At 45.1% G+C, this 16,950-nt stretch overlaps 1 protein-coding gene across 7 annotated transcripts in view; it reads left to right on the top strand.

Moving 5' to 3' along the window:
• Positions 1-16,950, top strand: part of SORBS1 (sorbin and SH3 domain containing 1) — a 163,667-nt gene that overhangs the window by 73,331 nt on the left and 73,386 nt on the right. For 5 of the 7 annotated variants that reach the window (XM_084289896.1, XM_084289902.1, XM_084289901.1 and 2 more), the window contains exon 1: positions 14,750-14,900. In XM_084289896.1, the coding sequence (XP_084146022.1) occupies positions 14,869-14,900 (32 nt within the window). In that variant the 5' untranslated portion in view covers positions 14,750-14,868. Of the gene's footprint in view, positions 1-7,292; positions 7,399-14,749; positions 14,901-16,950 lie in introns of those variants that run through there. The other 2 variants (XM_084289898.1, XM_084289899.1) reach the window with 1 other exon arrangement.

The raw sequence follows: 16,950 nt of genomic DNA on the forward strand, positions 1-16,950 counted from the left end.
GATTCTGCTCTGGCAACAAGACGTCTGCCTGCCATGCCCCATTGCTCCTGCAATCCATAGCAGAGCCCTCCCTATGCCATTCCACGGCTGTATTTCTCATTTCCATCTGTTTGTCATTCCATTGTTCCTCGAATCGTGGAGAGGCTGCTATTGCTTTTGAGATGTGTCATAAGCTCGTTGTAGGCATTTTCTTCAACTTTCTGCAGTTGAAGATACAGTAAGGGGAACTGACAACTTACTCCAGCTGTTCTGCTCAAGCAAATGCCAGTGGCTCTCCTGCGTGTCTCCCCGCTCCCTGTCCGCATTGATTTTCTGTTTTTCTTGGCAGAAATTCTGAGGCCCATTATTACAGCCACTTAAAATTAAGGGGGCCTCTTCTCTTGAAGTGTTAGAACAAGAGAGGTTTTACCATTATGAGGATGAGGAAAAGAAGTACTTGTACTTTAAAGGATTATTGATATGAAATCTAAGGCCAAAAAACTCATTCCTGTTCTGGATTCTGTATGCTTCATCTTTTCTGTGTTCATTGAGATAAAATTCATTACCACAGTTGTTAGCTATGAAAAATTATATTCACCATGGAGTTAACTCATGTGGCTGGATTTAAAGTCCCAGCTTTATTTATGGCCACTTAATGTTTCTTTCAACCAGTGAACAAAGATTTTGTACCCTAGGGCTTAAAGTGATTTGCAGGACGGTCAGGTAGATATAGAAATACAGTCTTTCTTGCACGGTGCTGTTGAGACGCAAAGGGAGGGAGGCTGTGGGAGCAAAAGGCTCCTGCTTTCCCTGGGGATGCTAGGTGCTGGTTGGGGCTGCAATGTGAGTGCAGCAGGGCTGCAGCCTGCACAGGGCTCCTGCACCCCAGAGCTGTGGCTGCTGCCCCTCCCCAGGTGGAAATGCCTCTCTTCCTTATGGTTAATCTTCCCGTGTGCCCCGCAGAGCTGTGGGTGGAGAATCACAGTCTGACTGCAGCATTTTCATCCTTGGCACCCAGCCCTTTGTGAGCGGTGTGGCACATGGTGAGGAAGACATTTGCTGCCTCCTCTTTTCTGCTGGTGCCTCCTGCCCCAATCCCCCTCTCCCAGGCAATTTTACTGTCTCAGCTGTTTTGAACCAAGAATGGTGGGCTTGACCTCAGTGAGATTTTGTTGTGCTTTTTTTTTTTTTTTTCCTTCCCCACCCTCCCTGGTATATGCTGGCTATTGAGTCTTAGACCTGTAATCGATGCTATGCCCAGAGGCCAAGTCACTGTGTATTTGACCCTTTGCCTTGGTCACTGACCCACATTTCATTCAAACGCATTGGTAAATAGTGGCACTTCTTATGTCTTTAAGATTCCTGTACCAGACAGGGAAGATTAAAACTGTAGGTATCTCCTACTATCTTGGGGCCTGGGCTGCCTGCCAGCTCTACTTCTTGAGGAGCAAGTGTTTAGTTTGAGAGCGAACAGTGTGACTCATTCTCCTCCTTGACATGCTTTAGTACATGTAATGAGTGGTGACTTACATGAGGATGTACTGAGGCTCTGCTGGAGCCGACTGAACTTGGGACACTTTAATCTCACATGTGGAAAGAGGAAATGAGTTAATCTGCAGTTAAATATAGAGGTGCTGAAAGAGGTGGGAGTGGGAGGGGGTGATTCTAATCTCATGTAGGTTGGGGTCAGGCAAGAGTAACCTCTGTATCTGGATGGTATTACTCTGCAGTAAGTCATACGTCGCCTCTGTGGAGCTGACAATATTAGCTAATGGAAAACGGAGACAAAGTGAGAATGCGCCCTGAGCTCTGGCGTCGCAGTGATACTGTTCTTTCAGTTCAATCTCTACATGGTGCTGACACTCTTTCTCTTTCAAGAGGTAACCACTGAATTACAGGGGTAGGCAACTGCACGTTGCTGAAATTATATCTCGAGGACTAAATTTGAGAAGAGCTGATACACAGCCTTGGTCCTCTGTGACCATGAAGATGTACCATGACTTTGTTCCTTTATTTCGCAGCGTGCATTTTTCTGATTGTTCCTGTCTGCTGTATTGAGCTGGGGATGCAGAAGGCTCAAGAAACCAGGCTTGTAGCACATAAGTTTATCTTGTTCTAATGTGCTTTCCTGATCAAAGAAAAGTTCCTTGAAAAATAATGCTGTATCTGCCCTGTAGCTATCCCCTTCTCATCTCCCTTTGTGTGCAAATGGGGTCTTAAACTCCGTGTTAGACTGTGAGCTGCCACTGGGCATTCTCCACATCCAGCTTCCTGCATATGCACTTGCTGGGAAGGCTGTGTTATTGGACACATTACTGGTGTATATTAGCTGCTTCTGAGCAATTTTTCTCTACAAGGCCTACCTTAATAGACTGCCATGCCTGAGCAGAGAAGGGTCTTATGTACTGAGCTGGCACTGCTGACCAGAAAGCGTGTGCTGCCTGCACCACTGGGGAAGAGGTGAAATGGATCTTGCTGACTCACTTGGGTGAGTAAAAGCAGGCCTTCAGACATGGGCTGAGCAAACCTGAGAGGAATTTCAGTGGCAGCTAAGTGTTGCTGCTTCTGAGAAAGCTTGAGCTAACGTGCTATGTGCCAACAGTGTTTCTTCAACACAGTTGAATCCCAAGTAGTCCGTGTAAGGAATTTGTGTTCGGAGATCACATACTATATAGGGCACGTTTGCTGAGCAGTAGGTGAGTGAAGCTACTGGTTTACATTGGTTTACATTAGTTCTCTGAGGTGAAAGGTCCATCAGTTAGAGGAGTTCGGTTTCATATTGGACAAAATCTAAGACAGCTTTTAGAGATCAAGATCTGCCCTGGCATGTACTTGTGCCTTTTCTGTTGACCTCACTGGGAATTGTATGCCTTTACAGGGTTTGGTCTTGAATGCAGATTCATAATAATATCACTGTTCTTTTTACTCTTCCTTTTGGCCCAAAGCAGTTTTCTGTGAGTCATTCAGTCCATAGACCCTGAACACTGGTCATCTGATAGGGACTGGCCCAATGTCCATGAGCAGTCCGTATAGATGACATACAAAAAGCTTGGTAAAATCTAACAAACTATCTAAAAGTTAACAGCCAATAACATTGGAGATGGCTTGTCAATAACAAGCTGATTCAGTCCTAATTATAATTAGCTAAAACGCTTCCAGAATCTCATCTTTGCTGCATTAGCTAAGGACAGCATTTTTGTTGGATGTGACTTACTTAAACTAGAACTCACATGATGGAGTGGTGCAGATAGGATACTTTTAAAAGATGCATTGATAGCTGTTCTTATCTGAACCACCAGTCTTATGATTTCCGGAGTTGAACATGACCATATGAGACCACGGACAAAAGTAATTGCTCTGGCTGAAGATGTTACCCTTGTCTTCCCTTCCCTGCTCCTGCTTGTTGCTATATTTGCTCACAGCTTTACCAGCTGCACAGTGCACATGAGCGAAGTCTGCTAACCTGCAGCTGATGGGATGGTGACAGGCACCTTGTGATGGAAACACCTTCAGTCTCTCTAGCTAGGCCCAAAAGATGGGTGTCTGCTTCCAGCCTTGGAAGCAGTATGGACTAGTGAAAAGCATTGTGCTGGGAGCCAGTTTCTTCCTGGCACTGATCCTGGTGTTATGTCATCGGGGTCAAATCACTCCTCATCTACGAATGTGTTTCCCCTTCATCCGTCTTGTCCGTTTAGATTCCTTGGAAAATGGACTGCTTGTTCTTATGCTGGACAATGGCGAAATAAAAATATTGTTATCCTGCTAATCTTAACAACTTCAAGCAGCTCTTTTCCGAAATGGCTGTAGAAATGGCCTTTAAATCTGAGTATTGTTTTTTCTTTCCAAACCTTTGCTTTTCCATTGCAAAGCTGGCCCCACGCTGATGTGTTTGATTGTTTTCATTGCCATTGTACTTGCTTTGATTTTGCAGCTCAGTGCGCAAAGCGCAGGGCCCTGGACAAACAACATGATGAAGTCAAGCAGGGTCAACCCCGTTCTCTTTTTACCTTGGAAACAATGTGGAACTCCCGGGTTTCTTTTGCTTGGCACCTTTAGTTCTTGGGCTTGAGGCTCTGTGTGTGTCTGCTGCCCTCCTGTCGTGCTCAGGTGCGAGATCACTTGGACAGGGTTTTTCCATTGCTGCCTAGGAGGGGGCAGGAAGCTGTGCTGTCTGCTTTGTGGTTGCAGGGGCTCAAGCTGTGAAGAATGGAAAAATCAATGGATAGCAGTGTGCTGAGGATGTGTCCATGTCTACAGTGGATCAGGTGTTACCTGGGCTCACATAGGCTCGTCTTGCTGGGTCATGCTTGGCTTCTGTTTGGGATAGTTTTCTCCTGTTTCTCACCTCTCCTTTCTGCTTTTGGCAGTGTTCCTTTCTCCATGGAGATGTGGTTTGAACAAGTGTGGCCTGTGGCCAGCCCTTTTAAGAAGTGCCAGGTTACTGGTTGTTGATCTGAGAAAGGGAAAAAGAGCTGGACAGTTTGATTTTGCGCTACCATGGTATCATCAGGCATTGTAACAGCCCTCAGCACGAATAGAGCAGCTTCAAGAAACACTTGTAAAATCGTGGACCTTGCTGCTTTTGTACTTGCTGCTCATTCCCATCTTGTTCCTGCTATCCCCTTCCTGTGTCTTGTGAAATGCCCCCTAATCCTGTCTGGGTACTGGGACCAGCTGAGGTTGTACTGCAGTGTGTCATAAGCAGCAGTGATTTAATGAATTAAGGATTGGAATGTTGTAAACTCGAGGAGTGTTTAGGCTTCACCATCACTGTTGGATTTTTGTTTTAAATATTTTTTTTTTTCTTCCCCTCAGTTTGCTTGATTTCAGCACTCCCCTCTTACGTGGCCACATACACTCGAAGTGCCTGGGTGGGAGCCCTGGCATGGTTATGTGCTCCTGTGTGCTGATTTTTGTGGCTGGCCCAGTGGCTCAGTCGCTGTTGGGGGGCCTGGCAGCTGCTCACACAGGATCTGTCAAGTAGTTTTTGCACTATTCAGTGCAAAGTCTTCCAGCAGACTCCTTCAGTAGACTCCTCTGTTACAGCAGAGATCAAATTCTAACAGCACATAACACAAGAACACGGCTGGAGTTTTAACAGAATTAAAATGTTAAAATTCATCTCTGCACTGCTGGGTTCTCTAGTTTTGCTACCACTGGCAGGAAAGGAAGTTTCGCCACTGACTGTAGTGGGCACAGTGTTTGTCCAAGCTCAATCTTCTTGTCAATCCTAAATTGATTTTTACCAAAAGTAATTTCCAATAATTCTCCAGTAGCCAATGTGAGGCGCGTTTCCAAGGAGGAACTTTGAATGTTGAGCTGTCTCTTCAAGACTGTGACACTGAACTGACCACAGTCGGTGTTCCCACATCTTCCTGTGCTCCGTGGCTGTGTGCCAGGCGGGAGCCTTCTCTAGAGCAGCTCCCAGCATCAGAGGAGATCCTATCAGTTGCTTTTTGTACTGCTTATTCTCTCCTCCCCCTCTCCACCTAGCTGCTAGTCCTTGTGATGAGCAACACATTCTCTGCTTTGGGCAGCTTTTGGTAGCTGGGACTCAGGCCAGCTTCAGCCTTTTGCCAACTCACAAGGACAGGTCAGGTTGGAAGAGCAAACAAACAGCAGTTTGTGCCAGCATGGCAGCTCCTTGTCTCACAGCAAAACCAGACTTGACCTTGTAACTGGAGTGTTAACTCTTGATGCGTTCTCCAGACAGCTTTATAGGAAGCTGTCTTCCCAGTGCTATCAAATAATCAAGTGTGCTGCTTAATGTCGGGAGATATTTGGGTACTTTCATCTATCCCTTTTTACCTGTTGGAGATGGAGAAATTAGTAGGCTGTCCTGGACAGAAAACTCTGATTTGTTTCATCTTGTGTCTTCCTAGAACTATTCCAGTTTTATTGAAGAACTGTCCTGATTCTCCTAGGCTCATTCTTCCAGGATGTCAGTGGTTCCTTAATGAAATCATGAGCTTCTTTGAAGTTATTACTGGCGCCATGTGAGCATGTTCTGAGATGGCTCCCAAATAAGATGGCTGCAATCTGACTTTTTACCTCTGACCATCACCTTCTGTTTTCTCTGTGCCATGTTCATGTGCACCCTGTATGGTCACGACTACTTCCAACCTGCGAGGCTCACTGGCTGACAGGCTGGTGTCATACCAGGCCCTTGGAGGATCTGGACCTGCATTGCTTGTCCAAGGAAACGTGATTCCACTGCCCTCAGAGCTTGGTTAAAGCACACATGGGGATTTGTTTAGTCTTCCAATGTGGGCATGTAACTTGGTCAGTTGGTCTCCTCAGGTTCTTTATAAAATTGTATACAGGCAAGTACCAAGAAGGCAGCGTGGGGGAGAGGCTGAATTGCCCACTGGAGAACCCCCCTCTTCATTCAGTGCAGAAGAAACCTATGGAGACTATCTGACTAGTTCAATGCCATAAATGACATGAGTAAAGTTGAGTGGTGTCAATATTTACCTTATAAATCGACCTGCAAAAACAGCTTACTAAAGCCAGGCTGCTGTTAATGTTATTGAGTGAAACAATAAAGCTGCACAGCCATCTATCAAATCAATGTCAAATCTAACCATTTAGATTTAATACTGGACTGGAGTTAAATTGTCACATTTAGTAACCATCAACCTGCTAAAAGGGAATTTGTCCTCTGCAAATTCAGCCTCCATGGTTGTCTGTCTAGCTGTATACCCTAACCAAAGAATGTCTGAAGAGAAACTGATGTGTGTTTCTTAGTGCCTCTCCCCTTCTTTCTGAGGGTGTCTGCTCCTTGCGGCAGGGAGCTCCCATCTCACCATTGTTGCTACCCCAACTCCCAGCCTAGGCTCTGTATCAGACAAGCCTATTCATGAATCAGGGATAGTTGAATAAGATGTGCATTCACTCCTCTTTCTCTGCATTTTTGCGAACAAGTATATTAAATTAAGCTGATATCAGCAGTGATTTACATCAGTAAATAGACTGTAGGTTGTGGGGAGGCGTGAGTATTTCTGCTATTCAGCTGTCCTTGCTGCTTGGGGGGATCTCCAGCAGAAAGGCAGGAAAACGGATGTGGTTTCAGCCTTCCTTGGAGACAACCCAAAACATCAGTTCTCACATAGGGGATGATGCTATGATGTGGATCTGGGCAGCCTGCTGTTTATGCTAAGTGTGCTTCCTGCACAGTGAGTAGAGGTTTTTTTTTTCCTAAAAGTAATGCTATTTCTGTGAACAGCTGATTGCTTTGGTACAGACCTCTCTGTAGTTTTGTTGAGCAGCCGGACCAGTGGCACTCATCTTTTCTCCCCGTTTACCTTTTGTAGGTATGTGCTGTAACAGAACAGTTGCATGTGAAGAGAAGCTGGAGTGGAAGTTACTGGTGGAGGATCCCATCCTTCTCAGCTGGGTCTGAAGAGTTCGTCGACTGTGGTGAGTTACCCTGAAGGGAAGGGGATGGAGCACCTAATCCTGACCTAGGGCACCAAAATTGTATCTATCGCTTTCTCACTTCAGCAGTGAAAGAGTTTTCTTCCTAGTAACAGCCTACTTGGGCTGTGCAGCAGAAAGCTATGTGTTGGTCAGAGCACCACTGTATCATTTGGGGTTATTGTAGGTGACCAATCAAAAGCTCCACTGCTTGAAAAAGGATCAAGCTCCAAGTGCTATTTTGTGGTGACTCTTGGATGTATTTGATCTTTGCGGGAACTACGATGTTTTATCTAATTTACTTATTGTATCTTTGGATATGTTCTCAGATATGTTTCTCACTTGTTATCTGCACTTGTGATATCCTTTGTTGTCACCAGGATCAGAATAAACAGCAGATACTTTGTGACTTAGTCTAGGTCAAGAACATATGGTGGTGGTTATATTTTGGAATTGTAGTGAGGGCTGGGAGGGCCACATCCAAGAAGCGGCAAATACAACTTCTTTGTGCTACTTATTTTTTACTTTCTAAAGAGACTGAAAGCATTGGGGGAGCAGTCTCTCCTGCCTCTACCCTTCCCGTTTCTCTGTACAGGTGCTCTAGTGATCTCAAACTTCAGCTTGGTACAATCATCTTGACTCCTTCCCCACGTAACACTGTACCTGATGCTTATTTCTGTGCCAGAGTTGCATACATACTGACCCTATGATTCTCAAGGGTTGCTCATATCTCTTCTTCGGTCTGACTCTTCCTTTTTCCAGAAGCTTATGGGAATGCAGGAGAGTACACATACACCATGCTAGTTTGCATTTATTGTTTAAGATCTAATTAGGGCACTGTATTATTTTTTTTTTTACCATGACCTGCAACCTAGGAGAACACAGTGGGTAAATCCTAATCGTATCTTTTGCTGTTGTACATGGAGGAGCAAGGTGTGGAAAATGCTACTAAGCAACTCCAAGACTAGACTAGATGTTGATCCTTTTCTTTCTCTCAAAAGAGAGTGAAACTACCTGTTAAAATATTAAGTGCATGCAGAGAACAGTTGCAGCGAATGCTAAAGGGCTGCTGTTCTCACTGGTGGCTGGATTTCCCAGGGCTTGCAGGAAAGGCTGTTGCCTTTCTCAGTTCCTTAATTCATTGCTTCAAGTGAAAGCTGAAGGTTATTCAGGATGCTGTGAAGTGCAAAAAGACCTCTTTCCACTACTTCACCTGACTGTCTCTTAGAGGAAGATGTTGCACAAAACATTATTTTGGCTACAGGCAGCTGATCACACCAGCTCTACCTGAGTTGCACTACAAAAGGGGTTTAAACAGTGCCATGCTGCACCAGAAACCAGAGCAGTAAAAGTGAGTTTGTAGAAAGCAGGAAAATGGCATTTTCATGTTTTCCATTGAACTTCTGGGAACAGATGGAGAGCTGATGAGGCAGAGATGCTAGAAGGGACAGTGTGTTTCAAATGTTTTCCTTAATGTCTTCCCAGTTCGCTCATAGACTCGTAGTTCTTGCTTATTCAGTACAGGGTAGTTAGTGTAGGACATGAGAACTTCAGTGCCTCAGAGCTCTCCTTGTATTTTTTGGGCTAAGGGACTTTTTGACACAAAGGGTTGTGGGAGCAGCTCATGGCCTGATAGGCAACATCTTTGTTTACTCCTTTCCAAGCTTCCATGGCAAAGGGTCTGGACTTTCTGCATAATGACCCAGGAGTGTCTTGACTGAGCCCTGTACTGGCACTAATAGGCTAGTCCTGCCTTTCCAAACAGCCTTCTTGCTGTTATTTTTTAATCTATTTAGAAGCCAAGAAGAATCTAATCAGAGCCCAGCAGTGCACTCAACAGCAGTCATTATCATTACTTAGTCATCCAGTCGCTGTTTCTCTGCTGTGACAAGACACATTGGAGCAGTGGAGAAGGCATGGGGGAAGATTAGTTTTTTCTCTTAGGCTTGAACCTCTTCATGGACACACTTTCAATAAACATATTCAGGTGTTCCCCTTAGAGGACAGATAAAAGTTCACTGATGCATTCAAAGCATTATGTGGCAGCCAGTTTGTGAGGGGAATCAATGAGATGGGGTCGTTAAACCTTTCTTAACTCCACAAGGCAGTGACTTGCTGTGAACTGTGAAATCTGATTATCCTCTCATTAGCTTTCATCATTACAAATGTAACTGGTTAATAATTCCAGCCAGCTGGCCAAGTTAGAGTCAAATGCAAATTTCTCTTCAGCCTGGTGTTTTGGGCTGGATCTCTGTTAATGACATATTCAATAAGTGCAGTGGGCAGAGCTGCTGGGACCAGGTTTCCATGAATGCACAGGCTTCTCTACTGGAAAACATGTTGCCTCTTTTGGCTGTATGGTTGTGTTCCTGGAGAACAGTGAACCAGCTGGGGGTAGTCTGATTTGATATTCACTTGTCTTTAGCTATTAGGGTGCAGAGAAGATGCATTGTAGGAAAATACTGAGATAGGTAGACAGCACAGTCTGCGTTTTCTTTGTTGCTGCTTCTGCTAGTTTCTTTCTTTACTGTTCTACCTCTCCTTTTTTACCCTGGACCAACATACAAAATCACTGTTGTTCAAATAGCCAGTAAGCTCATCTGCTGGCCTGGAAACTGTGCCAAATATCTGAGTATTTTGAGTCTGCAAAAAAGGTAAGAGGATTTTACAAAAAAAAAAAAAAAAAAAAAAAGCTTCCTTGCATGTAATGTAGGAGATGATTTTCTCCTGATTCAACCTTAATGTTGATTCAAGCTCTGCAGCACAAAGGTCAATAACACTGGTAAATAGCTAGTGCTATTACACTGCTTTTAATATTGGTTGGGTTGTATTCTGTTACTTTCACAGCCAGCAGTACCTTTCATTAAATGTGGTGCTGGTTGGGTTGGTAAGGATTGAGGAGTCTGGACACTGGTTAGCTAAGCTTACTTTAAGAAGTGTCATCATTTTCTGCAGTAGGGGATCAGAGCCTGCATTCTCTTGCCACACACTCCAGTGATCACTGAGCCTAATCCACAAATCACAGTGCAAGTTTTTTGCTTCCACTTTGCCTGAATGGTAAGTGGCAATGTTGGGTACAAAAGGCTGGGGGGATGCTGATGTGCAGGTGAGGGTACACATTTCCGTGGTTGTATGGTGTAACTACCACTAATTTCCTTAGGATTTGGGTAAGCATAGCTGAGTCCTAAGTTTTTTTTTGTTGTTGTTGTTGTTGTTGTTGTTGTTTTTTCTCCTGCAATGTTGCATTTAGCAGGCCTTTAATTATACATGATCGCTGGGATCGAGATCAGTAACTATTCAAGGTAGATGGTCAAGGTTGTACTTTCTTTAATGCGTGAGAGTTTAAATAGGAGAGCAGCTCAGTGGGATCTGGGAGAAACTGCTGCTAGGAGGCTGCTCAACAGCTGATCACTCCCTGCTTGTGTCAGCGTGAGGCATTGCTTCACAAATCCTTCTGAGTCCTCAGTTCAGCAGGAGCCATGCCTCTCTCTGCAGGCTCCCTTAAGATGCTGCAGACCTGAGATCCTGATCAGCTGTAACCCTACCAGTTAGCAAGTCTGGCCTTTTTAAATACTCTTACAACATGTCCCTTATCTCCAACAGCCAGAAGGGACACGTAGTTCTTCAGTCCAGCAAGGAAGCCAAATTATGCCTTTTTTATTTTTCAGTTGTAAGAAACAATATTCTAGCTGTTGCTCTACACACTCAGCCAGCTACTTGCTTTCACCATATTGATACGCAGGTTACTGTTATCAGGGCCTCTTGCTAGCTCTTAACTTCTGCCTTGCAAATTTGTTCCTACTAGCAGATTACATTCCTGTCTCGGGTTCCTAAAAGGCCTGTACATATCATTGCAACGAGCCTTGCTCAGTCTCTGGTGATAGTCTGAACTCCTTCATGCCACACAGATCAGCTGTAAGTGCGTCCTGAGTCCTTGTGCGATTGCACTGAGCTGCCTGGCAGGCTGCAGGGGCTGCTGGCTGCAGTGTTTCATTCCGTGGTGGCACTGGTTCCCTTAGCTTTCAGCTGGGGAGGTCTGAACTGTGGGCTTCAGGCTCAGGTCTGAGACATGCAAGGGCATCTGGGTGTTGGGAGCTTTGGGGCAAGCTAGGGCTCATCTCTGAGCAGAAGTGCTGTAAAACTATCCTAACCAGAACCCGAGAGGCTGTTTTGTAACTCAGCAGAAGCTCCTCCAGCCCAGTAGGGCGAGGATTCCGGGTGAGTGATTTTGCTCGATAATGGTCCTGGGTGTAACTCTAGCAACAGCGTGTTATTTTGGCCAAGCTTTGCTGTGCAATTCAAACCCCAGTTTCTCAGAGGAAACTGAACTGAAAACATGAGCACGATGCAAGTTTGCTATTGTCTTCCATCTGCAGAACCAAATAAACTTTCACTTTTAATATCTCCTGGATCTATCAAAAGTACTGTCTTTTCTAAACTGCTTTCCCTGGTTTCTCTTTGACCAGGGAAGACCCAGCCCCATGGCACATCGGGGTGGCATAAAAGAGCAAGCATGGCTGTATGATGTTTATCAAAACAAACTATCAGTTGTGCAGCAGGCTTTCCAGGGTAGCTTATAATGAGAATCAACCCACTCCCTCCAGTGACAGGATTTATGTATGGCTGTGACAGTAAAACAGATGTGATGAGGGTAGTCTTGTCCAGGGGCTAGAGCTGTGGTCCAGGACATTCTAGAACTGGTATCTGTCTCTGTTATGCCAAAGACCTCCTTGTTTAGTCTCTTTTGCTATTTTCTTCAGCTGTTGAAATAAAGCCATGGTTATTGTGGGGAAATAATGTGGCAGTGGCTGTGCAGCACTAAGTTCTGGGATGATTGCAATGGATACTACACTCTTGCTGGGGGTTGATGGTAAAACAGCAACAAAACTTCGTAAAGCTTTATATCTTGTAGTCAGGGCTGACGTCTGGGGGGCAGGGAACAAGACATCTGGCTGTGCTGCGCTTGCTGCCCAGTCCTCCCTTCACCCATGTGGAATAGCGATTTCTGTGAAAGTCCTTCAGTTTTCCATCCAAGTGTTTGTCTGTAGCAGAAACTCCTCTCCCCTTGCCAAGCTACTTGAAGGCTGTCTAGGTTGGTTCCTGCAAAGACCAGAAGTGTTTTGGACCCAATTCTTGACCTGAATTTACCAATCTGAATTTGACTTTGGGCCAGCCCCTGGATCCTTCCCTACTTTGCTTCTCCAGAGCTGCCATTCTCTCATTGACTAGAGAGAATTATTTTACAGTACGGTTTCTGCTCTCTTGACACTTTAATCACAGTCACTGAAGACGAACTGTCAGAGGCTTGTTTATAACCCCCTGCTACACACAAGCAGGGCTCCCAGCTGATAGAAACTCTCATGTGGTCAGGCTCCAGAACAGACCTGGGGAGGAGATCAAGGAGATTATCTTTGGGTAGTGAGGGAGGTCCCCTATTGTGCACTGTTGTATAAACAAGTTTGCTTCAAGTAGTTGAAGCTGGTGATGATTGCACAGTTTACTTTGGAGAATGTAGTGTTTTGCTTTGTGTTTTTTTTTTTTTTTTTTCTTGGCTTTCCTAGTTCACTGGTGAGAACAACTTTTTTTCCCCCAGTTTGTTTTTTTGTTGTATTTTTGTTCTTTTTTACTTTTGTAGAGGGGACAGTAGGGTCTGACCACTCAAACTTTTTTTTTCTATCATCCTTTATTTTGACTGTTGATATGTCTAAAATATGTCTAAACCTTCCTCTTCCACCTAAACCAAATATACCTGACTTAAGGGGCTGGAGCCTAAACCTAGATTCAGACCTGAATTCGGGGTAGATGAAACCAAAACTCCAAATCCAAGCTCTCCCCAACATTAGTCTTTTGGGATTTGGTAATAAACATGGGCATGGAGCCCCTTTGTTTTCTGTAATCAGATACTACCAATGACATGGTCACATTGAGGTGTGGGATCGGTCTTTAAAAATAATAAATAAAAATAAAGTAGAACTTCCCGGCCTCTTCTGGCCCCTTGGCCAGTTCACTGAGTCAGAGCTGTGCCTACATGTATACTGGCTAATAAATGCTTCATTTGGTGGGGGATAGGTATTGTGATACCAAAAGGTATATTGGGGACAGGGAAAAAGAACATCTTGTGTTGAATATCAGAATCTCAGTCAGCATTTCACAACACATTGGTAGGGGTTTATGTGCATGGGTATTTGGAGACCTTTGTTCTGTGTCCTTCACTAACACTTTACTGGGAGTCTAAAGGTACAGTAAGTGTAGCAGCCTTTGCTCTGTGTTCTGCTATCAGCAACTCTTGCCATCAGTGTTGCTTTTTAGGTCTTGAGTGCTGAGCTGCCTGCCTTGCAGTGATTTTCAGTACGTTTTTTTCCAATTCCTAAGTTTGGCAACAGATCAGTGCCTGTACATGCATGTTTGAGCCATCAATATCTGGAGACAGGCTGCAGGCAAAGACTCTGGAGTGTCAGTCACAAAAGCCTGCAGTGCTTGAAGCTCTGGGTGCTGTGGTCTGGTGACAAAGACAGTACTGAGAGATCTGGGGCTCTCCTTCAAATTACTTCCCTTATCAAACTACCAATTGGCCTTGCATGAACCAAACTCTAAGTTCTGGTTTCAGGAGGTCCTGTTCTCGGTTACTTGTTCTGTGGATGTTTGCTGTGGAAGGAGAGATGATGCTGTGCTGCTACCACAGCATCCTCACCAAGAGGCAGAGAGTCCCTTGCCCTCCTGAGAGCTGGCACCGCTTCCCCTGCAGCGTGTGCATTGGGCTAAGGGGGAGCCAGGCTGTGCTGTGGTGGGGTTGTTCCACCCTTGGACATCCTAGTACAGCTTATGGCTCAAAAGGTTGCTAATGCCCCGTGGGGTGGGCATTGTACAGTATCTAGTAGCCATGCAAGTGATTAGTTTGTGTCACGTGAGGTGTTTATGCGACAAATCTGGGCTGCCAAGTGTGGAAACTTTAGCTGACCCTTCAGCTCCAACCCATTGAAATAAGATCTGTCATGTCTAGTGCTAATGAAAATACCCCTCCCTTGACAAGCAGACGCTCCCTGGTTATTAAAGTGCTTTTTCAAGTACTTCCCCTGTGCTTTAATCAAGTATTTCTTCAGGGTCTGCCTGTCGCTTCCTGTCCCCCTGCTACCACAGAGTGTCATTTCCCAACTTTCTCTCCTACCCCCAGCTCTGGAGCCACGCACAGTCACTGTCTTGCATGATGACAGTGGCATGCGAGTGACAGGCAGGCTGGGTGGGGGTTGGCTGCTGGTGAGCAAGCCTAGTGACAGGATGGTGTGACTAAGAACCAGCTGGCTAATTAAAGCACAGGAGGAGGAGGAGCGAAGTATTTAAGGGTGCCAGAGAGGGGGAGAGAGGCCTCCACAAATTTCTTGTTATACTTCTGCAGCCAAGTGACTGGGCAGCACAGTGAAAGGGTTCCTTAACTCGTTAGTGCCTCATATGGGGTGAAATTGAGGGACTAAGAAAATGGCACCATTAACTGAAAAGTCTGAGTCAAGGTAAGGGCACTATGTTTATTCCCAGTTGGTTGAAGCTGGAACTCCTGCAGCTGCTGTGAGCTGAGCTCCCAGGACTTTACGTGGCACTGGCATCTGCTGACATGCAGTGGGTGGGTAGGTCTGTTGGGGCACTACTAACTGATTTTGAAATTGCTTCTTTTGTTTGCGAAGGTATTTCCAGTTGTTGCTTGAGAAGAGAGGGGAGGTATCTAAAATGGGCTTGTGCTTACATGGGCTTGTGCTCTGTTTTGGAGGAACGGGCAGGTCCTCACCTCCATACCCAAATTCTTGCATCTTTCTCCTGACTAATTTTATGGGAAAGAGTGGTTGAAAGCAGTTCCTGAGAACAGATTCCAAGGCTGTTGCTAAAATGAAAGTGAGAATGGATGTGGAAGTCTCAGCAATAGGGAACTTGGTCACCTGAGGCTGGAAGAGTCAGGGAAGTGAGGATGAGGTTTGGTTTCTGGAATGTGACATCCTGCTACTTCTGGAGATGCTTCAAGTGTCAGACCTTACTTAACCCAGCAGTTTGGTTTTCTCTCAACATTTTCAGTACTGAGCAGAGGAGGAATCACTGTGTCCCCATTCCAGCATGTTAGGTGGCTTTAGAGGCGGTGCTGTCCAGTGAGGTTAGCCAGCCAGGACTTCAGCCTGGACTCCCTGGCAGGCGTGGCTTTGTTGCCTGGCCTGGGATGTGTGACAGTGACCAGCCTTCTGGGTTTTGCTGGGACCGTTTTGTGCCTGATATTCAGGTAGATGAACTGGTTCTGGGGGAATTTTTCCTGAGTAGCAATGCCTTCAGCTTGGCAAAAGCTAAGGAGAATGACCCTGTCTAACTTCTAGTGCACCTCTGACAGGGCTATAGGTGGAAGTGGGGTATGCCCAAGTCCCCTTATGCATAGCCTAAACTTAGCTTTTCCTGTGGTTTCTCGGAGATCATTGCAGTTGTGTTTATATGAGAGCAACTTTCAATCTGGTTTTGCTTATTCTAAAGCCATCGTAAAACACCTGTACAACTGATACACACACACCTTGTTTGCACTGTGCTGGCTCAGTTAATTTCAGATATTGCGTGAAGAGGCTTGAATCTTCCCTATGTGTGTAATAGGAGCATCAGCTATATGGCTTGCAAGGTGTAGCTTAGTGTTTGTTTGTGCAGAGCTTGAAAACAGCTGGTGTGAGCAGAGGTTGGGAGTAAAAATTGTTCGATATGGGTGCCAGTGTGAGCATTCAATACCAGTGCAACTCTTCTGCCTTACACAACTAGGAATCCCAGAACGTATCTGGGTTTGTATAGGGTGATCTGTAGTATTAAAGTTATCTGCTTTATATGTCTGAGACACACAAGAATCTTTCCTCTACAAACATCTCACAAAAAAATAGGCTAGTGTGGATCTGAACTTTGAGACACTAGTCAGTCTCTAATTGATATTTCTACTTAATGCAACTTCCACTTATTTACTACTTCACTGTTTGGGAGCATATGACAGCAGTGAAAACAGCCATTGTAGTCTTTACTATACAAAACCATGCAAGGGAAGCTGCTGGATGTTGTTTAGATGATCTAATTAATTGTATTTACAGAATGCCATTCACTGTATTAAATGCGATGTAGTGTATGTGTGCCCCTCCATCCTGTGGTTGGCTGAATAGATCCATTGTTATACATAATTAGGGCTTCTGGAACTTGTGTCTCTGCTGAACAATTGCTGTAAATAAACAAACCCAAGTGGCCCCATATCAGAGGTGTACACAGAGCTGAGCGCAGCACACAGCACCCCAGCTGCACAGAGCGTACAATCGGTCTCAAACCAGATGGAACTCAATGAACCTTCTGTTTCTTCCAGCTGAAGTGTAAAACCAGCATCCTCGTGGCTAGGTGTGGTCACTGCAGATTGCCCAAAAGATTTCCCTTTTGCAGAAAGGTAAATCTGGCACTGAATTAATTTCCCATTATTAACTGTAAATTGCAGTTTCAGTAGTTACATGTGCCCTGCTTGAATTCCTGTGACTCAGTTAAGTGTCCTGAACTGTCCCAGGTTGTGGCAGG

Source organism: Netta rufina, assembly GCF_964035555.1.
Source record: "Netta rufina genome assembly, chromosome: 7".
Classification (NCBI taxonomy): domain Eukaryota; kingdom Metazoa; phylum Chordata; class Aves; order Anseriformes; family Anatidae; genus Netta; species Netta rufina.